At 49.6% G+C, this 25,799-nt stretch overlaps 1 protein-coding gene across 1 annotated transcript; it reads left to right on the forward strand.

Annotated features, from left to right (window-relative positions):
* The first annotated feature begins 15,842 nt into the window (after window positions 1-15,842).
* Window positions 15,843-23,625, forward strand: LOC120765426 (G-protein coupled receptor 83-like). Its single transcript, XM_040090281.1, has 5 exons — window positions 15,843-16,226; window positions 17,015-17,140; window positions 17,823-17,956; window positions 21,057-22,113; window positions 22,758-23,625. Exons 1-4 carry the CDS (start codon window positions 15,843-15,845, stop codon window positions 21,649-21,651), a joined length of 1,239 nt encoding a protein of 412 aa, XP_039946215.1. The 3' UTR covers window positions 21,652-22,113; window positions 22,758-23,625.
* The last annotated feature ends 2,174 nt before the right edge of the window (window positions 23,626-25,799 follow it).

Below are 25,799 nucleotides of genomic sequence, written 5' to 3' on the forward strand. Positions count from 1 at the left end.
CACTCATCCATGGAGAGCGACATCTGGCAGGTTTGGCAGTGATAAGCATTTGTCTTTGGTAAAGTGGGAGCCTGTATTCTGCCCTGCATGTTCAGCCTTTGCTGTCTCCAGGAAGAGCCACCTGTAGGGAAAACAGGTGGAGGAGCAGGGTTCCCATGCAGGGCAATGCTCTTCAGCCCTGTCACCCTGTCCTCTGTCCCCACACTGTGCCCCAGCCAGGTGTCCCCAGGACCACCAACAGCCTGAGTGCTGCTGTGTGCTGCTCTTCAAACATGGAAAAATCATAAAGCAATCAAAGAATGATCAGGAAAGCCTGTCTTTCTTGGAGTCTTACCCAGTTTACTGCAAATTGCTTGACACAAATTTAAGTGTTTTAAAATGATCCCCAAACTGGTACGAATTATATGTTTAGATTTCTTGGTAGCCTGGGAATGAAAGGCCACTGCAGACCCATTCTGATATTATTAATGCTATTTTAACTTTCACCTCTTGGGTGGAAAAAACATTTTATGTCTTGAATACTTCCTCTTGCCCTGGTCATGCAGGAATCCTGAATATTGGTGGTCTCATTAAATGTGCTTAGCCTTCAGCAATCAGTCAGGCAGCTGACAAGGGCTTTTTGCAGAGGAGTTTTTGGTGATAAAATCATATTTTGGGCTACAGACAAAATAATTCTTTTAATGGACACATTTATTGGAAAATTCAACACATATCCAGAAGACCAGGAGAACTACAGTAGAGAAATAGTTTCCTCCAAAATAAAAATCTCCAACCATCAAAGGTGCCTCTATGATCACTTCTAATAACGGCAGTTTCCTGTTTTTTCCATAAAACCCACATGCATTTTGCAGGGGAGTGAAAGAGAAAAGGAAAATGCAGTGTCAGTCAGATAACTGTCCCTTCTCCCAAGTCTCAATAAAAATCGGAGGCATTAGCATCAGGAAAGTGTGCCCTCTGAATGTCTGCTCTACTTTATATCTCGTTTCTGTTTGGGGAGTGCAGGATCCTCTGTGCACACCAAAATTTATCTTCTACACAAAGAGCTTTTCGTAGTAATTGCACTTCACTAACTGAGCTTGTCTAGAACTTCAAAAATATCTTTCCTGACACCTCCCCATGCTGAGATGGAGTGTTGGACAGTCTGGGCTTCTACTAGTCAAGATAGGAGTTTCCAGTATGTGTTCCATTAAAAAGGGGGAGGGCTGTTTTCTGCCAGTGTCAAGTGCTGTTGGCAAGTCCGATGCAGCTCAGCCGTGCAACAGCTGGGGCTAGGTGACCCCTCTGCGGGTCAGACGTGTCACTTGGTAAAAATAAAACCAGCTGAGAAAGCCCTGCCTTCAGGGCACAGCAAGGTCTGTTCCCCTGTCACAGCCAGGATGCTGTCAGGGCAGTATTAGTGTTTCACCCTGGTGTGATGTGCAGGGTTAGAGCCAGTGTGTTCCCACAGACGTGGCAGAGCCCCTGTGATGCCCATGGAGTGTGCAGCAGTGCCCATGGCACACAGCAGTGCTGTCCACGGTGTGTGTGGCAGCGCCCGTGGTGCCTGCGGTAAACGTGTTGGTGCGCAGGCTGTCGATTCTGCCCCAGCTGACCCTGCAGTGGCAGCCAGTGTGAGGACAAAGCCCCAGGTGAGGGCTAAGGGGTGTCCTCCCTCTGCAGGGTCTCGGTGTCATTTTCACCCTGAGGAAAAGCAGCAGAGACTCTGAAGGGACGGTACTGCGGGGCGGGCAAGGGAGGGAAGGCAGGGTGGCTTTCCTTGTTGTTCTAATGCCTGGGCAAGCCCTGAAGAGACTGCTTGGAATGAAACAGAAGAGCAGATGTGAGCAAAGTGCCGTGTACATCTCTGCTGGCCACCCAAAAAAGGATGCCTGGCACTGCTCTGCTGGGGAAAAGGATGGCTCAGAGACGGAGCCTTTTAGCTCTCACTCTCACGTTAATACCAATTTTCCCCTCAACAAATAATTTCTCTTCTCTTTCCTTTCCATAAAGTGAGGTTAATGATAGCAATTTATCTGCTTCACAGGAGTTCTGAGCATGAGCAAATATTTGTCAAATATGAGACATTAAAAACAATATTTATGTGGAATAAAACCCCTGCAGAAATTTTATTCCACGTAACTGCAGTTCTGAAATTTTTGGGATCTCAGGAATGAAATAGTTGGACATGATGAGTCTAGACTGAGGAACACAATGTCAGAAAGATTTGGGAGTTCATGTGATCTGGAATGCCTATGGCTGGCGTGGTGAGAGTACAAATTTTGGGGAGCATGGTGCTGGTTTTCTGTAGAGCACAGAAAAGAGTTCTGTCATTGGGAGTTGAGAGGAGACCCCAAGGGAACAACAGGGATCCTAGTGACAGGCTTCTTCATCTCCCTTTTTGCACCAGCATGTTACCATTACACATCAGGATTCTAACATAAACATTCCCAGCAGCCGACAAATGTCTCCCTTGGAAAGCCTGGTCCAGTATTTATTCCTGAGCCAGCACTGAAGTGGAAAAGATAAATGAAGAATTCATATTGTTGGACTAGACTCTGTTCATCAATAATTCCAAGTAGTTCCTTAATTAGGGTATTACTAATTATCTATTTTCACCATAATTGGGAGGATAAGGGGTTCTGGCAGGAGGTGCATGAGACATACAGGAGAAAATGATTAAAGCAGAGCCAAAAATATCACCATGGTGGAGTCATGAGTCAGATCCTGACCTTTCAAATAGCACCACAGAGAGCCTGAGCTCATTTGGATGGGATCCCAGGGATCCAGGTGAGAGTGACAGAATGGTTCAGCCTGGCCAGCTTTGGATAGAGGGAAGAAACTGGGGATGTCCTGGAGAGGGGACAGAAAATGAAAGGGCATGGGGAGCTTCAGATGAATCTGTTTCTCCTTCTCTGTCTCTGGTCTTCCTGAAGAAAAGGGTAATTCCACACTCTTGAGCTTAACTGTTTTACCTGTCAGCACCCCCGAGAACTCCCTGCAAAGAATGTGCATTCTCTGGTTAATGTGATTATCAGCAGTAATTAATTCCACCTTCCAGTAATGAATAACAGCGTCTTCTTGATCAAGGTTTTAAAAGACCTTTGAGCTTGTGTCAAGTGGTGTTTGATCAGAAAGAGGAGTTATCTAACACTCCTATGGAACTCACAATTCCTTGTGGATTGCTGCAACTGCAAGAGACTCAGTCTCATAGGCAGAGTTCCCGTTGTGAGTCTGGCCACAGAGCTCCAAACTTGGGTCTGCAGGGACAGATGGAGGTGGACACTTGTTAGGGCTGAGGACACTCCATGTCAGGGGCTTTGTAGCATGGAGCTGCTGTGCAGAGGCTGAGAGGAAAGGTTTTGCTCTGAGCAGGGATCTGTGGGATCCCTGTTTGATCCCATCACACTCTGTCTGAACACTCTTTTGGGGAAGCTGCTGCTGGGGGAGGGCTCTGGGAGGGCATTCAGCCCCACAAAGGAGTGTCCCCCTGGGGCTCCCTCCCAAGGCAGCTCCACCGACCTCCAACTGGCACAAGGAGCAAGAGTGTCTGTGCCCTGTATCAGGGGTGAAGCTGTGACCCAGCTGAGGTCTGTCTATCCCCCTGCCCTCCCACTCCCTGGGATGTGGCGCTTGCCAAACCACACAGACAGCTGCCAGCAGCAGAGGAATATTTGCCTGCATGCATTCCTTGTTAATAAAAATAAGTCCTTTTTGGGGTTGTAGGCAGAGGAGTTGTCATGTCACATCCTGTTCTGCGTCTCCACAGACACACAGGGAGCAGAGCAGTGATGGTCTGTCTGCGATGCATGAACTCTCGGGCTGTCCTGGCTGTGTCAGCCACTGGCCCCCTTCCCAGAGTGGGAACATGAAGAACAGCATGCAGTGCGTGGCAAACTGGCACGGTGCTGCCCCAGCGGAGCTCTCTACTTTACCTCCCTGGAACCACGGAGATGCTGCCTGTGCACTCCAGTAGAGCCCATAGGGCCCCTCAATGGCAGATGAAAAAATAATAATATTGCCTCTCAATATTTGGCTCCCAAAGTCACTGGTTTTTCCTTGAATATATGGGCGTTTGACCGTGGGTGTTTCGCGGGATCATGGGCATTATTTTCTCTGTCCTAAGAAAAAATTACTTAGCCAGAAAAAACAAGAAAAAATGCTCGTTGTGCTGATTCATAAGGAAACAATTTCCCTTCTATTTTAGCACTGTACAGCAGGAAATTGCAGAGTGATTTGCTGGAGGAGTAAAAAAGTCAGGATAGGACAGATTGTACGGCATTTTCTGAGGGTCAGATGATTCTTCACAACCTTAGAATCTGTGAGCAGGTTTGTGCTGCATGATGTGGTGTAGATTAGAGATCCATCCCCATTTTCAGTAAGCCCCAGATTCAGGAGGAGCATAAATGAAGTCGTCTGGAGCCCAGTGGGTATTATTTATACCACTGGAAAAGGATGTCTGAGGGGCATTGGAGCCGTGTGTGCTTCTGGCTGCACTGGCTATGCTCGGGTTTGTGCATGAACTGTTGGGTATTTAATAAACCTGCAGAACTGCCCTTAAAATGCTGATTTTGGCACCCAAGACCTGGAGGTTTGGGAAAGTCCCAGCTCTGTGAGCGGATGGGTCTGGGGTCTGCATCCAGAACTAATTCCTCTGGGCTGTGAGGACCTGGGGGCACAGCAGGGTCTGGTTGTGTTTCTGGCCTCCTCCAGCTTTGTGTCCATGCTGGGCAGGGGCTCTGCTCCTCACAGGGGTGTGGCTGAAGTTCTGGTTCCCTGGTCTTGAAGTACTTAGAGATTTCAGGAGAAGTGTAGGCTTCACTTTGCACCTAAAAGCCTGATTTGCTGCCACAGCAGTATAATTGCCCATTCTTATCTGCTTTTCAGAGTTATGAAGTGGTTTCTCCCTCCAGAGAATCCTTCTATACCTCTCTTTCCTCTGCTGCTGGTCCGGCCGTTCAACAGCTCTCACTTCCCTGAGTGTCACTGCAATCCTGTGAGGGTTTAATGGCATCAGATTATTCTGCCCTTTTCGCCTCTCAGAATCCAAATTATCTGCAATTCAGGAAAGACACTATTTTGTGATGCATGGAAATGTTGGTTCAGAGCTCCTGAGGATTCAGAACCTCAAGGTTTGCACCCCAGTCCTTTTGCACTTTGAACAGCAGCTTCAAGGTGAAGGATTAACTCAGTTGCAGTTACCTTCACTTTTTATTTCTGAAATCGTGGTCATCCCTGCCTGCGTGCAGTTTTTCATGTTAAGGGAGCATTAAGCCAAACACGTGCTCAGATACGGAAAAACAAATGGAGGCCTGGGGATGTTAAAGATCACAATGAGAATGAGGCTGGGCTAGGTGGAGGGGACGGAAAGGACAGCACAGCCATAACCAGAGAGGTGCCTCCTTCTTCCCTGTGTCCCTCTGCTCAGGAGGTCTGCACAAGGAGCTGTCCCCTCTGGCCATCCTTGCAGACTTCGAACAGCATCTTTATAAATTTCTCAAGAAAATCTTTCTCTGTCTTTTCTGGTTGGGGAAGAAACCCAGTGCTAAAGGGCATAGGGGAAGGGATGCTGTTTTCCTGGCAGCTTAATGAAGCAAACCCTACAAGATATGTGAAGAGGTTCAAATCCTTACCCAGGGATAAACTGCCTGGATATCCAGAAAGAGTTCTCTTGTAGCAACTCTATAGTCACATTCCCAGCCCGTGAAGAGCAGCTCCTTGTCACCTGGTTCCTCTTCTGTTGTTATTGCCAGAGATGAGTGTTAATTGCTGAGCCCTTTGGAAAGGGAGTGCTTGGATGGTTTGGAGTGCCTGCAGAAGGACTGTCACATACTTCAAAGTCTTTGATAAACAGGGGAGCAAAGGCAGATAACAGGGTCAAAGCCTACCTTGTGCTCTCCTGGTGTAATGGGCAACTTTTGAAGAGGGAGCAAATTACTGAAGGCCATCATATTACTGGAGAAGATGAACCCACTTGACGGGTGATCCCCAGCAGCCCCAGCAGGTGGGGGACAGCACAGAGGTAGGCACTAGGAGGACAGTTACACTTCACATCTTTTTCTTTAATGCACTGACACCTAGAAAGGAGGTGTGAGCAGACGTGGAGAAAAAACATTGTTTTATCTAGATCTGGAATTCTGAATATTCATTGTTTATCTCCAGGCTGCTCCAGTGTTTCAACTATGGGAGCTACAGGTTGATTCAAAGCTTTTATTAGGGGATTAGATTCATTTGAATCAAAATGCCTGTGTAAGAAATTTGAATATCATCTAGCAGAAAGTGTCTGTCATGTCCTGGCAGCTCATCTTCAGAATGTAGCTGCATTTTGATGAAGTACTCATTGAATAAGAATTATTCAGTCATGGAGAGGAAACAGAAGTCCTGAAGGAGAACTGTAAAAGCAGACTGTCATCAAACAGTCTTCAGATGTGATCAGTCAGGGTTCATGTTGTTCAAGAGATCGTCACTCCTGTTAGTGCTGCTCTGGCTGTGAGCCTTAGTGTGGGCTCTGCTGAGGCACCTGCCCATGGCTGCAATTGCAGGGGAGTCTGGAACAATCCTGAGCTGGGAGAGGATGCTCTGAACCTGTGGTACCTGTCTGCTGTGCTGCAGGAGCCTGAGATGCTCCTGCTCCTGGCAACACCTGCAGCTGGAAGCAGCCAGACCTAAGCCATGGTTTATGTTACAGGACACTATGATTTTGCTGTTCCTATTTCCCCGCCGCCCACAACAGAGTATTCAGTTTTAAGCCTTTCTTTAAGCTGTTGGTGTGTTTGAACCCAATCATGCACTAAGGGGGGAAGAGAGAAGACTGCTCACTGAACAGCCTGGCAAAGAACCTCACTGCTGAAGGTCCCTCCTTGTCACAGCGACAAAGGCACTCAGGCCTCCCAGTGCTCCACATCAGTGATGATTGCCTGGAGTACAAAACACAGGCTGGTGGTCAGGAGATGTGGGGGTGCAGCTGCCTCCAAAGCCACACTGAGTTTTAGCACATCAATGAGCTTCTGGTATGTGGGGAATTTGTCATTTTATTATCACCTGAGCTGCAAGAAAAGCAGGATCATACCGGCTCATTGTTGTTCACAGCTGCCACACAACTGCAAAACTGAGTTCTGTGCTTTCCCTCTTCCCAGGGAATTCAGGATTTTCTCCTGAATCAGAATGGGAGGACTTAGACTGCCAAAATAATGAGCCAGCCTAAAGGCCTGTGGTGTACCTCTGCTCTCAAATGAGTTCTTCAGTGCTGATAACAAGCTGTTTCCTTCACAGGAGTATTTTAGGGTTCAGGTTCACAAATCAGTTTAGGCTGGTCTTAGTCAGCCATCCCTCCATCCCAGCAAGTCACATCAGGGCCACTGACCTGCACTCACTTGTTTCACTTAGATTATACCCCTGTTGATTAGCACAAATGAGCTGAATAGAAAATGGAAAATGAGTCTTTGAGCCCAGCACTTGGCATTGAATTCTCTATACAAAAAGGAAATGCTTGTCTCTTCAGTTTCTTTTCAGTTTTTTGTTCACAAATTCTTAAGTGAACAGAGAGAGGCTCCTGGTTCTCCTTCTTTGCAGCCATTCATGTGCCTCTGTGAAAGGTTCAGCTTCCGTGCTTGCCAGGCTAATCAAGGAAACAGAAAACACAGAACATTAGTGCATTTAAATCCCAGGCACTCTAAAGTCTCAAGAAAATAGAAAAAAATATTTGGCAGATACATCCACCTGATGCCCCCGGCCTTGAGGGCCTCAGCTGGGAAAAATCTAACAGGAGGGTCCTCTTTGAGATGAGGTTTCCTGAATGAATTATCAGTGTGGACAGGAAAATAAATAGAAGAAAAAAGGAGAGGACCTGAATCCCAGAACGAATAAGCCCCAAATACAGAAATTAATCCATTGCCCAGTGTTGTGGACAGGAGAAATTACTGGGTTTCTAGGGAGGATCTGGGCAGGCTTGCTGGAGGTGCCAAGAGCAAGGGGGATGGCATTGAATTGACCAAAGGCTTTGAAATCCTTCTCTGTTTCCTCCTGGGAAAAGCCTCAGCAGCAGCAGCATTTCCCTTGGTCTCCACACTTTTGCCCTGGCAGAAGCCCCCTCTACGTGTGGGTCTCTTTGTGTTACCAAAGGGTCTGCAGCCTCATGGTCAGGGTTTCAGGCTTTCAGGCTTTCGGGGTTTCAGAGACAAGCTGGGCACCGTGCAGGTGCTGGGGAGGGCAGGCAGGAAGCATGGGCAGCCCCTGCCACCATTCTCTCCCCATCCCTGCTCCTTCCAGCCCTGGCCCAGTGGTCGCTGTCCCAGCAGCAGCCCCAAGGAGTTTGTGCCTCCAATCCTTGCTGAACATCTCAAAAGCAAGAAGAGGTTTCGTAATTTTTCCTCTTACACCTGGAAAGGGAGGAACCCCACAAGACTGTGATTTAGAGCAGTCCCTGGAGCAAGAAAACTGAGTAGAAGAAAGAAATCAGCATTCCTGAAACCTCTCCTGGCACCTGAGGTACCTTAGCTCTGGAGCAGAGGAACAACCCTTCCTCTGTTCTTACTGGTGTTGAACCCCGAGTAGAGTTCCCTGAATCCAAGAGAAACCCAGAAACTTCAAAATATAGCTAAGCTTCATTTTGGCAAGGAGAATGTTTCCCACCATGGCTGGGGAGGGGTCCAGCCCCTGCAGAAGCCAAACCCAAAGGGCAGTAACTGGGCTGCAGCAAGCAGCTTCTGCTCAGAGCCAGCTGGGGGGCTGAGATGTGACCTCACTGCTGGTGTGACAGCCTGGGAGGCTTTATTAGCTGAGAGCTCTAATAGTAGGTTAGTTGTTTTTGTGTTTGCTTGTCTGTGGTCTGTTTTTGCGAAAACTTAATCTTCTGGCTTAATAAAATGGCATGTTTTTCCCTCGAGCTGGGCTGGCTCCCTGCAGATGCCCACCCATCACTGCTTGCCTGCTCTCTTTGCTGCAGGAGAGGTTCCAGTGGCCAAGGGCCAAGTGATGCTGGTGCTGGAGAGCAAAGGAACTGGCAAGAGGTATAATTCATTCAGGTATGTCCTTTCTGGTTTTGCTGATTCCTGAACTTGTTCTGCAATCACAGCTCCAGAGGATTTAAGTACAGAAGTTTTTGATAGTGTATTAGTGTATTACTATTGTGAAGAGGAAAAAACCTGCCCTGACTTTACCCAGCAGTGAAATGCACATTGATGGGCCTTGACTTCACCCTGTGGGCCTGTTTCCATCTAATCTGTTCAGAATTCTGCAGAGAAACCAGCCAAAGCTGGCACAGGTAATGTGTTTTGGCAGATAATTGCATCTGGGAGCAGAGGATACTGGCTGGCAATGTTCTGCAGCCATATGCTGGCTGGATGGTTGATTTCTTTCCTGGATTGTTTAGAATTCTGCACCAGTAAGTAAAGAAATGGAAAATTACTGCCTTGTTCACAGTTGTTACAGAAATCTAAGTCTCCAAGTGGCCCAGGAAGTCTTTGTGCGGCTTGACCTTAGGGCCAGAGCTCACTCCTCAGTGCTCTTGTTTAGCTCCTGACACTGAGTTTTTGAGGCTCCAATTTTGCCCGGCGCTAGCTTTTGGTGAGTCACCCCAGTGCTGTCAGGCTGTTCCAAGGGCAGAGGGGCAGCGTGGGGCTGCATAGCGACGTGCCTGGGCAATCCCAGCACTCTCCAGCAGCGACAAATGTCCCTTTCGTTTGAAATCTGTCCAGCCATCCCCCTTTGCTGCAGCTTCCTGAAGTCGTCCCATGGCCTTCTGTGTGTACCGTGCGGGCAGAGCGGCAGCCAGTCACTCTCTGCCAGTTCTCTCCATCCTCAAGGCTGTCCTGTGCCCACCACCCCACCCAGATCAGTCTCTTCAAGAGCTTTTGTAGGGAAAACCAGTGGAAATCCTCCTGGGAATCCAAAGGAGTTGTGTGGAGGGGTCCTCTTAATCCATGGTGCCCCTTTCCAGCAAGGGGGTCATTTCTCTTACATGTATGTGCCTGCTTGCTCCAGTAAATCGCATTTCTCCTGAGTGTATTTATCCTTTTCCACAGGCTGCTTGGTAGGGAACTTGTATGTAAAATTACCAGGATTGCCCCTGGAACCCCTTTCAGAAAGGATGCCCTACTGGCCATTTTTTGTTCCCTTGGTAGTAAAGTAGTTTAACATATAATTTAAAAGCACAATAATCAGGACTTTTGTGCTTGAACTCTTTAGACCTCCCAGGAAAAGTGCTGTTCAGATTATGCTCTTCAGATTTTATTGCTGTAATTTCATAACCTCTTTTGACTGAATGAGCTGAAAATTAAGTTTTAAATGCTTCAGCACAAGCGTCTGTCAGAACCGCCCCTCCTTTCCTGGTTGTCTCTGCTCCTGCTTCCACGTGTTTGCAAACCCAGAGTGATGGACTTTTGGCACCCTGCTGGGACCTTGCAGCACCTGCCACAGCTCAGCTTTGCAGAGGCTCCTGCCCCCTGTGCCCCTCACACGCAGTCGCTGGTGCCTGTGGTTGTTCTGTTAATCCGGAATCTGGCAAAGTCTCCACACCCTCTGGATGAGCTGCTCCTCATCCTGGCTGCCTTGGGCTGTGTGGCAGAGCTGCACCCCTGGCTGGAGCACCCGTGGCCAGGATCATTGCCAGGGGTGACACTGGTGACACCAATGCTGCTGGTGGCTGAACCATTCATCCCAAACCCAGAAACTGGGCAAACATGTAGATGCTGGGGAATCCTTCCCAGGATCCATGAGGGATCCCTGCAGCTGAGGAAGTGAGCTTTCACAGCTCCAGAGCTCAGGGGCTTTCTGAGCTGACACATCCCTCAACAGCTGCACACAGATGTTTGCCACACAGTGAGGTCCCTGAATCAGGGCCCTAGTGTGAAACTTGTACCCAGATATAACTCAGCAGGATGCTAGGGCTGCCATCAGCCTCTGCATGACTGTCCCTTGGATAGCTCAGGCAACTTCAGCCTTTGTCACATCTCTTCTTTTGGTCAAAGCTGCACAAAGGTCGGAGTTGTGAAGTAAATGTATATTGTACCAATACTTTTCAAGTCCTATCTTCATTCCTCCCTTCCTCTGGTGTGTGAATCATCCTGGCAAATTGTCATGCCTTAAATTGTGTCTTGGAAGGGAACAGAGATAATGAGCCGCTCCAGGACAGCATTTCTTAAAAGTCAGGGAATGTATAGCAGAGGGGAGAGTGCTGCCTGAGTCTTCCTCACCCTCACCTCGTCAAACGTATTCACCTCTCACCTGAGCCTGTGCCAAGGTCTGTGCAGTGTCTGTCAGCTGCTGGCCTCCACTCCAGACACCTCCAAAGGGAAGCTCCTCTGACAAAGTCCTGCTTGCATAAGAAGACAGAGCTGCAGCTGCCTGGCCTCAAACCAGTGATGCGCTTGCAGAAGGGCCGAGTTCACGCACTGTGAGAGGTGTATGAGTTTTGAACTGTTCCTCAAAGGTGGGGAGGCTCCTTGTGAGCTCAGTGCAGCGGGGGTGTGAGTGTGGGTGGCATGTGGTCCCACCTGGACATGGGGGTGTCCCTGCTCACTGTTCCAGTACTCAAAGAAGTTCTGTCTGGTGCCCCTGCAGAGTGAGCTGCAGGCAGGGATGAGGGAATTAATAACTCTGATAACAGCCCCCATGCACACAACACACAGAAAGAAAGTGACTTTCTCCTTCCACTCTTTGCCAAGACCCTTTCATTAGCAAAGAGTCTTCTGTTAAAGAGAACAGGATTTGGGCGGTTTTGTTTGTTTGTTTGTTTGTTTGTTTGTTTGTTTTTCTCTCTTGACTACCACACAGAGGGAGGAGAGGAACCTCCTAAAAAGAAAACACACCATAAGGAATGTTCAAGGCTCAGATGCTTCTGAAGCTGAGAGTTCACCCCCGCAAAGGACAATGCACATTGAAGGGTTGAATTCCCACATGGATGGGCTGCACCAAACCAAAGGGCAGGTTTCGATGGCCCAAGCCATGGCCAGGCTGGAGCACTCAGAGCTGGTAAGACAGCACAAGTAGGAGCTGGCTGTTACTGTTACCTGCTAGAGTTTCACATCTCATTGAAAATCAGGGGTCCAGCAATCAGACAGGAACTGGGTCTGCTGTCAGTCACTCCATATGACTTTTTTCCAAGGAGAGGAAAAAAAAAAGTCTGAAGATCCAGGCCCAGCCTAGACAAAGCCCATCAGAGTGGGGAGGGGGCACAGTTACAATGATAGATTATAATACATGGATATAATAGTAGTTCTCTTTGTTCTGTCACCCAAACCTTATCGCTGAACCTCAAGGACTATCAAACCCATTACAAAGATTTTCTTTTCCAACTACTCTGAAGTTGCCTTATTATTAGCTATTATGTAATTGCCATTTGTATTTTGAATAATAAAGTCTAAATTGTAACTATTCACAGGACATCAATTGCAATTGCTATGGCATTATTTCTCTTTTCTTATTTCTCCTTTTGAAACCCATTTTGTAGAATGTGCCCCTCCACCCACTTGCCTGTGCTGAATCTGAGAGCCAGTCAGAGCATATGACAACGGCAGGCTCTGGCCTGATGTAATGCACACGAAAGCATTGTCCCCATGTCAGTGGCAACTAATGCCAGATCATACTCTGACCCTGGGGAAACTGAGTTTTAGTTATCATGGACAACTATTTGCACTTCCCTGTTCCTACTTGCCTGAATTTTAATTTGATTTAAGTTGGAAGTTGAATTTAAAATTTGGTTGTAGTTTCTATTTTAGATGTGCAACATCCATTGTTTAGAAATCTGGTGTGTCCATGCCAGGTGAGAGGAGCCTGAAAGCCTCCGTGGAGCTGCTGAAAGCTCAAGTGGGAGGGAGGTTCCAGAAGCACTCAGTGAGCCGGGCTCAGGTAGAAGTGCCTGGTGCTGAAGCTCTCACCCTGCTGCCACCTCAAGCAAACCTAAGCTGGGTTGTAACAAGTGTGTAGGCTGTGCACATTAGTAGCACATGCAGTGTAAAACTTGGTAATTAATATTTCAAGGGTATACTTTCTGTGCCCTAAAATCTAACAGACACCAATGTCTGAGGGCAAAAGGGCGAGTTCTGCAGATCCGCAGCTCCAAAGCCTCTGGTGCCTGTGTATCCGCGCTCTTATTAATTCTTCTGTCCAGAGGAAAACCAGCCCTCCAGCAAACAAAACCTTCTGACATTTAAGAGTAAGACGCAAGAAGGAAAGACACAGATTACCTTTAATATCTCCAGCATGCAGAGTCTCCTCAGAGACAGGCAGGTGACTGGAATTTTGCTCAAGAAGGTCAGGGAGAAAACTCTAACAATTTTATTCCTCAACACAACCATTTCTGTTCCTGAAGTGTTTTCTGACAGATAAAAACCAGACAAGCATCAATCAGAGACTTGTCTAATGACATGGAACACATGGGACTGGCAGCTCCATCAGGGGTCCAAGGGCAGGAGAGGCTGGTTGGGAATATTGCTGCGTAAGGGATCAAGTCTTAATTCCTTAGCCAGTGAGGGCCTGAGTATTTCAGGAGGTTCTAGCCCATACCTGTAGTTTGATACTTTGCACCTGGAGAAAGCTAACGTGCCTGGGATTATGCTGGAAATATGATTAGACTAAAGTCATGGTTCTCCTCTTCTGAGCTTGCAGCTCTGAAGCCAGTAATGATGTATGCCAGCAAGAACAGCATGGGAGGATAATGAAATGGCTCTTGGGGTGCACAAGAATCTCACAGCCACAGTGAAAATGGCTTCAGGGGGACTGAAAAATAGCAGAAGCCTCCCAGATTATCTTGCTATAGTGGTAATAAACATCCAGCATGTCTTTTCTATAGCCTTCAGGCAAGAAACTCCAGAGAGCAAATGCAAAGCTCATTCTGCATCTGCTGAAAGCAGCTGGAGTTCTGCCACAGTCAGGAATTGGTGCATCTCTTAAACTTGTGAATCCATAAATGCAAAATTCTGAGCAAATAATCAGTTCCTTGGAAATACACACCAACTCTACAATTCTTTCCTCCTGCAGAAGGAACTCCTGTCTTCATCTGGACTCTTTCTCTACTATTTGCCAGGAAGATCTTCATTAATCTCTCTGAGACCCTATGGCTGATTCAGTACAAGGTGGGATACCCAGTTTGTTCCATGGCAAACAACCTCCAAACCAGGAAAAATCAAACGTTTAACCTGTCTCCATGGTTTATATGCCCTGATGGAGGTTACAAGTGCCAGGGACCAGGACATACATCAGAGCACTTGTGAACAACATTTTAAAATGCATTATTAATTAGAATTAGAAAAAAATAGGTAATCTGGAAAATGGAAGTGTTGTTGAACACGGAGAACCAGCCTAGCTGTTTATTGAGCTGGACTGGGCTATTAAGCCCTGGACTGACAATGAAAGCGAATTCTTGGCTTCACAAGACAACATGGGAGCTTTTGACTCAGAAGCAGAATTTGGAGTCTGGCAAGAGGCACATTATCTACATCCTGTGTCCCATGTCCTTGCCATGTGTTCCCCATCCTGTAGCTACTCCCCTGCCTTAGTCCTTGCATGGCCTGGCCACAGCATGGACATGGACAGGGACAGCAGAGCCATGGACAGGAGAAGGAGATCATGCAGGTGGCTGGAAATGGACAGGAAAAACAAACAAACAAACACTTATATATATATATATATATATATATATATGGAATAAGTGTCACATATGGAATACAAAATGAGAAAGATGATAATATCTAATTTAAAAAATATGTTGCCTAAAGTCTTTGAAACCTAAACTGTTTTGTGTCAGCATCCGCCAAGAGGGACCCAGCCGTGAGAAAAACACATCAAAAAATACCCGCTGAAACTCCACCAGGAGCCTTTCCGCAAAGATTCGGGCTGGGAGGGGTTTCTGAGGATAGTTTTCCCCTTTTCCCGTTGAGGCGCTGCCGGGGACTCTACAAGCACGGATGCTCCGTGCCCGCTCTCCACTGTGGTGGGCTCTGCCCTCCGCCCCGGCCCGCAGCGCCGCTCTGTCCGATCCCGCAGCAGCCCCCGGGGGTACCGCGGGAGCAGCCTCGGCACCGGCGGGTGCGTGTGCGCGCAGGGAACCGCGGCGCCAATTCACCCCCGGCAACGACTCCCGGGCCGGCGGAGCCCCGCCCGCGCCGTTTTTATGAATGGAGCAGCCCCGCCCCGGCTCTGCCCCCGGCGGCTACACGTGGGCCCGGGGTGCGCGGAGCAGCGCGGAGAGTGCGCGGGGTGCGCGGTGAGAGGGATGCGGGGTGGAGCGCGGGGTGTGCAAAGCGAGCGGGGTCTGCGGGGCTTGTGCGGTGCAGGGCTGCGGTGCGGAAGGTGTGCGGTGTGCGGCGGTGAGTGCAGAGTGTGCGGCGTGGCGCGGTGCGGGCAGCGTGCAGTGCGGGGTGTGTTGTGAGCGGCGTGTGTGCGGTGCGGGGTGTCCAGCCCGGGAGCTGGAGGAGCGGCTGCTGCCCCTTGGGACCGGCCACCGTCGGGAAGTGCGAGGTAAGTGACAGGGGGTAAGGGTAAGGTTAAGGAGGGGGGTAAGTGTGGGGAGTTTGTTTTCTCCTTGCGGTTGGGGTGTGCAGGGAACTGGGGAGTAATCATGCTGCAGTGCATGCACTGTCACAGACCTGTCTGATCCAGAAAGTGAAGCATTGGTTTCTATTCAGAATTCAGGTTGTTGCTGTAAAGAAGTCTTTGGATTTGTTTAGAGCAGAAGGGGAACGTTTCTGCATTGTGAAGAAATGCCTGCGACAGCAGCACGGGGTGGTCAGGCAGCCTGCACGAGCCCAGAGCTCACCTGTGAAGTTCTTGCTTTTCTTGCTATGTGAGAGTGTGTGGTGCCAAACCATCTGCTTTCTGACACACCACTGGAACTGCTCCCCAACAGAGAAGACTGGGGTCAGCCTACCATGCCTCGCTCACTATTCCAGCCATACAGGTCACAGGTGACAGGGCTTCTTGAGGAGTTTGACCGTTACTCTTCCCTGGCCAAACTCATGTCCATCTACCATGCAACTAACAGGACCATCTTCAACTGGACAGAGAGCCGCATTGTTGAGTGGGAGAAATTTGCTGAGCTGGCTAAATATGAGCCAGAATCCCAGAAACCAACAGTGAAAGCACTCCTGATTGTGGCGTACTCAGTCATTATCATCACGTCTCTCTTTGGGAACATGCTGGTGTGCCACGTGGTGCTGAAGAACAAGAGGATGCACTCAGCCACCAGCCTCTTCATCGTCAACCTGGCAGTGTCAGACATCATGATCACGCTGCTCAACACACCTTTCACCTTGGTAAGTAGCTGGTCTTGCTGTCCCTTCAACCAGGACAGGAGTCTCCCACCCACCAGAACTCTGCCTGGTGGTCATAGGTTTTCCGTACATTCTCTCCTAGGGCTAAGGTGGGAACCCAACTCCACCGAGTCTAGCTGATAACTCTGCCAGGCAAGTAAAGCATTGTTCAGCAACCTGTGGGCTCTCTGTTGCTCTATTAGACCCTGTAACACCTAGAAACACCAAGGTCTACCAGAATGTGTGCTACCAAACCCCAGCAAGAGCTTCCTGGGGAATGCTCATGTGTTTTTGATGTTCCTGCAGGAGAACGCTAGAGAGTGAGTCCTCTATTAGGTAAGGACAGTCTGAATGCCAGTCATACTGTGTGACTGGAAGAAAGCAGTCAAGCTTTTCAGAGATGCCAGGCGGATAAAGGCTTCACTGAAAGCTTTCCAAAGCTGGCCATGGAGTTGACATCAAATGTTGGTCCACTCTTTCCAAATATAGTTGTCAGTGTAATAAAAAGTTTTTACCACTGTTCAAAAACAATACCTGTAGAACAGGCCAGGAGAGCTGTGGCATCACCACTTCATAATCAGTGGAGTTTGACCCTATAAACTCTTCTGTAAAGATGTTTCAGAGACCAGGACAGCTGATCTTGCTTTAAGTTTCAGGTGAAGTTTGCCAACCAGCCAGAACCCTTGAACCAGCTCAGGTTCCAGCCAAGGGACTTGTTGGAAAACAGAACAAATCCCTGTGGATTTGTTTTCATCACATCTTCTGGCTGATGAGCTGTTGTTTCCCATCAGGTCCGGTTTGTGAACAGCACATGGATTTTTGGAAAGGCCATGTGCCACGTCAGCCGCTTTGTGCAGTACTGCTCCCTCCACGTCTCCACGCTGACCCTGACGGCCATCGCTCTCGACAGGCACCAGGTGACACTGCCCACCCCCGCTTCCTTCCAAGGCTCTGGGAGGAGACTTGAGCTGTGAGAGACCTGTGACTGTCTGTGGCCATGACAAACTCTGTCTGTGTGTCCAGTGCAGGGCAGCAAGGGCAACCCAGGCCATGTGCTTGTCCCCAGCAATCCACTTTCCCGTGCTATTGTCAAATAGTAAGTTCCAGACTATCAGATTTTATCAGGTCAAAGATCTAACAAAGAAAATTTAATGAAAGGTGAATTTCTGTCTCAGCAGAGGGGAGAAAAGCTCAGCTTCACAGACCCACCTGGAATAAGAGACATTTCTTATATAGTTAATACAGAAAAAAAAAACCCAACCAAAAAACCAAAAAAAAAATGATACCCTTTAGTGAAGACACTTGGGTAGATATAACTTTTTTTTTTTTTTTTTTTTTAACCTAATATAACCCCCAGCTTAAGGAAAATGGTTCTCACATAACAAGGCTGGGGATAAAGTTTGAAAGCTTTTCTGAGCAGGCTGAGAAGTTCAATGTTTCCCATTTTCCAGGTCACTCTAATGATCAGGACATTTTCCTAAACATGGCTGTCATTTTCCTATCATTAGCTGTGTTAGGTTATGTCACCCATTCCCCTTGTGGGCTGTGAGGGCCTTTGTTTCCCATTGGAGGAGAGTCATGACAAAGCCTCTGTTGCAGGTCATCCTGCACCCACTGAAGCAGAGGATGTCCCTGACAAAGGGGGTTCTGAGCATCTCTCTTATCTGGCTGATGGCAACCTGTTTCTCCCTGCCCCATGCCATCTATCAAAAGCTCTTCCAGTATAACTACAGGTGAGTGATCTCCCCTTCCCAGAGTGTGTGGAGGTCTGGCAGACCTTGTGCAGTGCCACTTGCTCAGCAAGGAGGGCACTGGAGTGTCCCAGGGACAGGCGGTGGTGGGATGAGAGGGAGTTGGTATATGGGTGACATCCCACTTCCCACAGCAGAAGCTGGGGCTGTGGAGGAGCTGCCTGGCCTGCTGTTTGCTCTCACCATGCCCTACATGCTCAGGTGAGGGTCTGGGTCCCACTCCCAGCCATGTGCTGGGGCAGTCCCACGCACAGCCTGGCTGAGGCACCGTGGTCAGCAACGCACCCCTCCTCCAGTGCCATGGCCTTTCCAGAAGATGCTCTGTCCCCAAGAAAGCAATTTTCTCCTGGGGGACTTTCCTCTTCCCTTCTTTTGCCTACTCAGCTCCTCAGACCCAGCAAGACCAAGCCCATCCAACTTGCTCAGGCAGGGAGGAGAGAGAGAGGCAGTTTCAAAAAGAAAGAAAATAAACTTCCTGTTGGGAATACCTGTGCTGACATCACCAAGGCTCTGCAAGGAGCAGGAGCAGGGAACCACCCTGGTTTGTCATCAGGGCTACTGGTTGCTCTCCCCCAGGATTTCATACATTGAGTCTCAGGTTGTGACTTCCCTGTGTTTTATCCATGTGGATTCACAAAGCAGGACCAACCTGCCCCAAAGCTTGAGGTTCCTCTGCCCAGTGTTACACTAATGAGAAAAACAAAGAGAAGCCCCCACTCCCTTCTTCATGAAGCAGGGTTCTGGGGGACCGGTGTGGAGCTGAGGGGACCCAGTGAGGGACCACTGCTTTGGTGCCTCTCGTTGGGAGAAGGAACCCTCTGCCTGGCTGGACACAATGACAGCAGATGAAGTGGAATTTCACGTCCACAGGAGGACTGCTGAAATATCAGAAAAAAGAGACGGTTCTTATGTAGAGGGAAAGAAAAACAAACAAACAAACAAACAAAAAAAAAAAAAGCAGAATCTTTTCTCCCCACAAAAGGCCCAGCAATGGCACTTGTCTCTGTCACCCTCTGCCACAGAGAAATACAGAACCCGAAATCTGGCGTTGCTTTGCCCTTGCAGTGCCTTATGCTGTGGTACCCAACCTGTTCTGTCCCTCCTGTCCCCACCAGCCTGTGGCATTGCTGTGACCTCTCCTGTCTAGAAAACAGTCCGTAACAGTACCCAAGAGGGATTTTTGAGGCGGGTGTCACGCTGCTGGTGCTGCCCTTCGCAGGAATGCCAGCCTCGAGGCCAAGGGGATAATCTTACCATGACCTGTGTTTTCGGGCTGAGATCAGCATCCCAGGGAATGGGGCAAGGGGACACTGACAGGCAGCAGGAGTGAGATTTCTATTGTAGACATTGACCTTCTGTATAAAGGACGAATCTAATTTCCTGCAGCCCAGCCAGGTCCCTCCAGCTGATGAGGCAGGAGAGCATGAGTGCCTTGCATAGGCTGTCACTGCTTTTGGTGTACGAGGGGCTGCACCAGCTGGAAGTGTGATGGGGGCTTCTCAGCCCTCCCCTGCCTATGCTTGTGCCTGATGTGCCTGAGATAGCCAGGGGATATCATACCTCCAACTGTCCAGACTGTAAACACAGGGCAGGGTTACTCCGTGCTTGCGTTTGCTCTGCAGCTGTGCTTGGGGATTAGGGGACAAATTGCTCATGAATGAACGAACACTACGATCTCTTTCGGGGCACCTGTCTCTGCTCATCCTTTGGCATGGCCAGAGGAAACTGAGCCCTGTGTTGGCACGAGGCAGCTCAGCAATATAAGGACTTCCAGGACATGCTATTCCTGTCCCTGCTTTCCATTGAAAAAAAAAAAAATAAATCACAGTTGTAATATTTCTTGTAATAGCACTCCTGCAGGGCCAGGGCTCCTGAGATTCCTCCCAGGGAGTGGTTAGCGTTCTGGGAAACCGGGCTCCACTAACATCTGTCTCTGGCTGCACTCCACAACAGTCCCTGAGCCCCTGATCATACCAGAATTCAGCAAAACAGTGTCCTGTTAGATCCCCTTTGTCAGGTGCCCTGTGCCAGTGGTGGAGTCCCCCCGATCCCGGGGAGGAAATGTCAAGACTGCAGTTCAAAAAAGCTGATTTTCCCTCCTGCGTCAGTTCCCATCTTGAGTGGGTCCTCTGGATCCTCTGCACTCGGTGGACCCATTGTCACTCCTCTGACATCATCCCCTACTCCAGCTGCCCATTCTCAGCAATGTCCAATTTGTGGCACAAAAGGTAGCTCCAGCAGTTGAAAACAGGATATTAAAGATATTAATCAATACTGCAATGAATAGTGCAGCTTGATGGGGGCTAAAATCTGTGCTGAATAGAGGAGAAATGAGGAACAAGGGATGAAGTAAAAAGAATGAAATGGAATTAGAGAAAGAAAAAGAGAGGGAAAAGGAAAGAAAAGGGAAAAAAAATCCACTGGAAATAAATCCCATCACTTCCAGTCACCAGCTGCAGGGTGTAGAAGGGACATGAGGTGCAGTGCAGGGTGATGGGATGAGAGACACTGCTGGCCAGGGAGTGGGAACACACCTGGATCCTGGGGCTGGACGGGATGGGACAGGTGTAACAGGTTGTTAAAATCACCTGTTGTGTACTGTTACACTTGGTTCTTTCGTTAGTTAATTGTCAGGGGACCTAAGTGACTAATCATCACACCAGTTTTAAGAGGCAGCATGGAGGTTGTAGGAGCTGGAGGGAAGGGATGGGACATGGATCGGTTATGCCTGTGAGGCTTTCTCACAGCCTCCAGCACTTCCCTCCCTTCCAGAACAGCTTGGGCTTAGAGCTGCTGCAGTAGCTGTGTCTGAGGGATCCTGTGCTGGGGTGGTACGGCAGGGCAAGGGGTCCCGGCTGCTGGGGGTCACACCAGGGTGGGTGCTCCCGTGGAGGGCAGGGGCTGCAGGTCCAGCCTGAGAGAGACACACCAGAGCTGTGGCTCTGTGTTCTCCCTCTGTCTGCGCAACACCTCTGAGCAGGTGGCTGTGGGCAGTGCGGGACCCCCACTGTGGTCTGCTGAGCCAGCAGCACCCACGGGACAGGAATGGCAGCATGCCATCTCTGCATTTCCTGTTTTCAAGGGAAGCCACTGTCCGGAGTCTGTGCCTCCCTGATTTCCCCGAGCCCACAGAGCTGGTCTGGAAGTATCTGGACCTGTCTACCTTTCTCCTTCTTTACCTCCTGCCTCTGCTGATCATCACTGTCACCTACATGCGTCTGGCCAAGAAGCTGTGGCTCCGCAACGCCATCGGGGACATCACCATGCAGCAGTACGTCACCCACCACAGGAACAAGAAGAAGAGCATCAAGATGCTGATGCTGGTGGTGGTGGTCTTTGCAGTCTGCTGGTTCCCCCTGAACTGCTATGTGGTGCTCATCTCCAGTCTGGGCATCAAGACAAAGAACTCGCTCTATTTCGCCCTGCACTGGTTCGCCATGAGCAGCACCTGCTACAACCCCTTCATCTACTGCTGGCTGAACGAGAGCTTCCGCACAGGGCTCCGGTCCCTGCTCTGCATCTGCCAGAAGGTGCCACAGGCTCAGGACCAGGCACTGCCACCCAGGGCCGTGTCCCGCCACGAGGCGTGGTTGGAGCAGGCCAGGTGCAGGAAGGGACCTGCCTCCCAGGCCAGCTGCTCCCCTGGGAACCTCCCAGTGGCCAACACGGACCTGTGAGCCACGGGGCTGAGGGGAGTTACCTGGTTGTGGGTGGCATCAAAGGGCATTTCCCAGTCCCTCCTCAGGAGCCAGCATTGCTGCTCTGCTGTTTTGCTGCTGACTTTTGGCTTGTCTTACTGTAGCCCTTCCTCTGCTTGGCCTAGTGGGCATACAGCCTCTCCAGAACTCCACCAGTAAAACCCATGTGGCAGCTGGCCCAGGGGGCAGGAATAAGTGCAGGGGACATGGAGCTTCTCAGACATGGTGATCTGCTTTCAGGTTTTCCCATTTATTGCTATCAGAGGGAGTGGACCCGGGTTTCTGTCACGGGTCCCTGACACGTGCCATAATGTGGGGCTTTGCACAGCAGCAGAAACAAATCCGTGATGACAAGTGCTTGAAGGAAGGACTTGGACATGCAGATGAACTCCATTCACAGGGAGCCTCACCAGTTAGTGAATAGCAAAGCCTCCAGCAGAGGTAAGGATTATTAACAGCAATTTTGCTCTCGGATTCTACTGCTCCTCCTGCCCTGTCTCTGTCCCACCCACAGCAGCTGGAAGCCAGTCCCAGACAAGGGGAGCAGGGATGCACTCCAGAACCTATGGCCGTAGGCTCAGATAGCACAATGACAGATTAATGTCGTCCACTGAGAAGTTACTTTTATTATAAATATATTAATTCGGTAAAGAGAGCTACGCTGGCACTTTACAAAAGGCCACAAAATATTTCATCAGGGCTGTAGCATTCACTCACTGAAGAATGGAATCATTCTGCATTGTTGCTAGCTGCTCTAAAAGTCTCATTTAAACAACAGGAGGGCAAGAAAGGGCTGGAAGGAATGTCCTGTGAGGAGCAACCAAGGACTCTGGGGCTGTCTAGATGGTGCAAACCAGGCGATGGATTTCAGTAGCCCAAGGGCAGCTGTGTGTGCTGCAGGGCTCCTGCTCTGCCCTGGTGATAGCCCAGACAGGTCTTCTGCCCAGAGAGGCAGTGGGGGGCCTGGGCGGCTTGAGGGAGTAAGGATATACTCCCACCTCCTTCCTGGGGGAGGATAAGCCAGACCAACGAAGGGAAACCAGGGACTGATTTTTTTTTTTTTTTTTTTTTTTTCATTTGCACAGTGAGAAGGAAAAGGACAGAAAGGAGTGGGGTCCTTGCTTCAGGCCACTTGACCCCAGTTGGACACCTTGGGTTTGCACTGCAATGCCTGCACCGGAAGAAAACTGCAGAACATGAGGAGTGGCAGCAGGAATGAGTGAATACTTGCTTCCTGAGGCACTTTACTTGGAGCTCACAATTACTGAACATGGGAATTCAAAGCTGTCTGTGCTGGGTGCCAGTGCTGTCCTCCCTCAGTGTACAGAAGGATTTGTTTTCCGTCAAAAAACATCATTGTGAGTTTCTCAAAATGTTAAAATCATGTCTAATTAATAAGCATAGACTCATTTAATTATTAAGCAAAGCTATAATTTGGTTTTTTTGCTGTTCCTCGTTCCTCACTAACTTTTGGTGAGCAGGTCTCAAACTGCTATGCATTGCCTTTAATATTTCTTAAATTTGTTTTCCTTTCTTTCTTTAAATGGCTGAATAATCTTTTTCTGGAGGAATCCATGCCCGTACTCCAAAGAAGGGGTCTCTCCACACTCCCTTGATCTTCTGCTAATCCCTGTTGTTAGCTACCTCTCCCTGTCAGAAATAACCTGGCTGGTTTTCCTTGGATCTATCAATCGCAGCATCTCCCCACTGCTGAATTTTTCTCCCCTAAATGGGCAGGATGTAAGAGCTGACTGTATCGAATCTCCGTAATGGCTCAGCTATCTGGACTGATAATTATCAATGCCTGAGAGATTCAGAGCCTCGCACGCTTCGCCCAATGTCTCAAGGCTCCTGTATCACTTGAGGATGCCCTGACTGCCAGCAGCTCTCAGGCAAACATTGAATGCACAATACATATACATATATAAAAAAGTATAACCTGAACGTCCTGTGACGGGGGCATAGACAGTGCCTGGGGGGTTGGGGGCTGCATCTCTGCTGGACTCCAAGCCAGGCTCTGGAAAAGGGAATCTGTGAAATTCAACTTCTGCTGGTTGTGAGTCAACTCAGCAGGTAAACAGATGCTCAAACATTCCTTACAAACATTCCTTAATCTGTCTCCAGTCCCGCCGCCCACCTGTGGAACTGGCTTCCTAAGTGGTGCCGAGATCCAAGGGAAAGCTTCCAGAGAGGGAACAAGGCTGTGCTCCCACTCCCGGCCGGCCAGTGCTGGTCTGGGGCAGCAGCAGCACAGTTTGGTCCCTGCAGACAAGAGCATGGGAAGGGACAGGAATGTGGGGTGGGAGAATCCACCAGGAAGCCTCTGCCATGAGGAGACCCCTCCCTTTTCCTATCTGCGGACCGAACACTCACCCGGTGCCCTCGGTGGCTGCAGTGAGGCCCCCTCGGCAGGAAAAGACCCCCGGGAGGCAGAACCCCTAGGGAGAGTTTGGAGGGCAGATTATTGAAACACTGAGTCACCACAAGTCTACTCCCGGGAAACTATTTGAGCACACACAAATCAGCGTGCAAAGATCCAGCGAGACATGTCTGAGTGATTAACAGCCCGAATTTATTAAGCTTAGCTCATGCCAAATGCAGCAGAGCGCCTTCAGCAGAGTTGCTGATGAAGACGATAACAGGGAACACAGTGCAGGGGATACCTGAATTCCAGAGACAAACCCTCTTATATAGCCCCACCACATAATGAACAAAGAAACCACAACATGCCAACTAGATTAACAAAAAGCTAGCAGAAAAAAACCCCCACAATGAGTCAGAAAATTAGCTCAGGAAGGAGAAACAGAATACAATTATCATCACTTAGCTCTTCAAGTGGAAAACAGTACGGAGGGGCTGGCCAAAGCAAGCTGCAGGAGTAAAGGGGAATGTCCTCCAGCTTAAGCCTGGAAGTGGGGTTGCAGGTGGGCCAGTGTCAAACCATCATCTTGCACTGAGGAATAACTCGGTGTCTTAGGTCACTCACAGTCCAGGGGAGGAAGAAGGAGGAAGGAGCCTGGCCTTTACCTGGGAGACTGGATGTGAAAGGCACACCCCGAATTCCCGCGTGGGAGAAGATATGCAGCCGCCCTGTGCCCCAGGCAGCGGCAAAGTCTCTCCCTTGAGCCGGGGCACATAGCTCTGCTCTCTCCCTGGCTGCAGAGACAACCTGCCTGCTCCCCAAGGAACCCACCTGTCCCCACAGACCCCTCCTGCTCTCCCCCGCTGCCTCCTCCCGCCACCCCTCCTGCACTGCGGTGGGCAAAGGAACGCTTCTGATCTCCCAGACTTTGGATGGAGCCCAGGCAGGAATACCGGCAAGTGAGGACAGGTTTAGCGCCAGGCACAGGGTGCAGTCTAATTTGAAGACTAATGGCATTTCACAAGCTGCCCCGTCCCACCGGTGCTCAGCAGTGATCCCCACCCCAGTTTCCAGGGTCTGTTCCTGAGCTGCTGCCCTAAGGGGATGTTGCTCCCAGTGCCGGGCTCTTCCCAGTCCATGCCGAGCACCAGGTACCCTGGAGACTCCTCTTTGCCCAGATGTGCTGCCAGTGTCGGGTTGCCCGCACTGGACCAGGATGAACGCTCTTTGGGGTCCCTGATGGGATGGGGCAGGGGGCCAGCAGCAGGTACCAAACTCTGAGCAGTGCTGGGAGAGCTGGGAGGGACCAGCCAGAGCAGGCAGGAGTATGGGGTGCTGTGCCTGGGGCTGTGTTGGAGCCAACCCTCCCTTGAGAGGTCACACGGAGCCTCCACGGGCAGCAAATCTAAAGCACTTCTTGTCCTGCTCCTCACCCTGGTATTTTGTTACTTGCCATGGTAATAAGGGCTGAATTATTGGTCCTTGATTGGTGTTTCACTCCTCCAAGAGCCCACACTGGCTGATGCTGCCTAGTTCAGTAGTGCCAAACTGTAGAGGTGGAGAGCAGCTTGTCACTTAACCAGACATGAGAGGGGAAAAAAATAGTAATAAAACCCTCCAAAAGCCACAGGCTGAGCTCTGCAGGAGCCAGGTCTAGTTGTACAACACAATAGTTTGTCACTTGAAGAGACTTCTCTGCGACAGGCCCATAAAAGTCTCCTCAGCAGATGAGAACAGACTAATTGCTTTGTAAAATCAGATGAAT

This window comes from Hirundo rustica, chromosome Z (genome assembly GCF_015227805.2).
Source record: "Hirundo rustica isolate bHirRus1 chromosome Z, bHirRus1.pri.v3, whole genome shotgun sequence".
Lineage (NCBI taxonomy): Eukaryota > Metazoa > Chordata > Aves > Passeriformes > Hirundinidae > Hirundo > Hirundo rustica.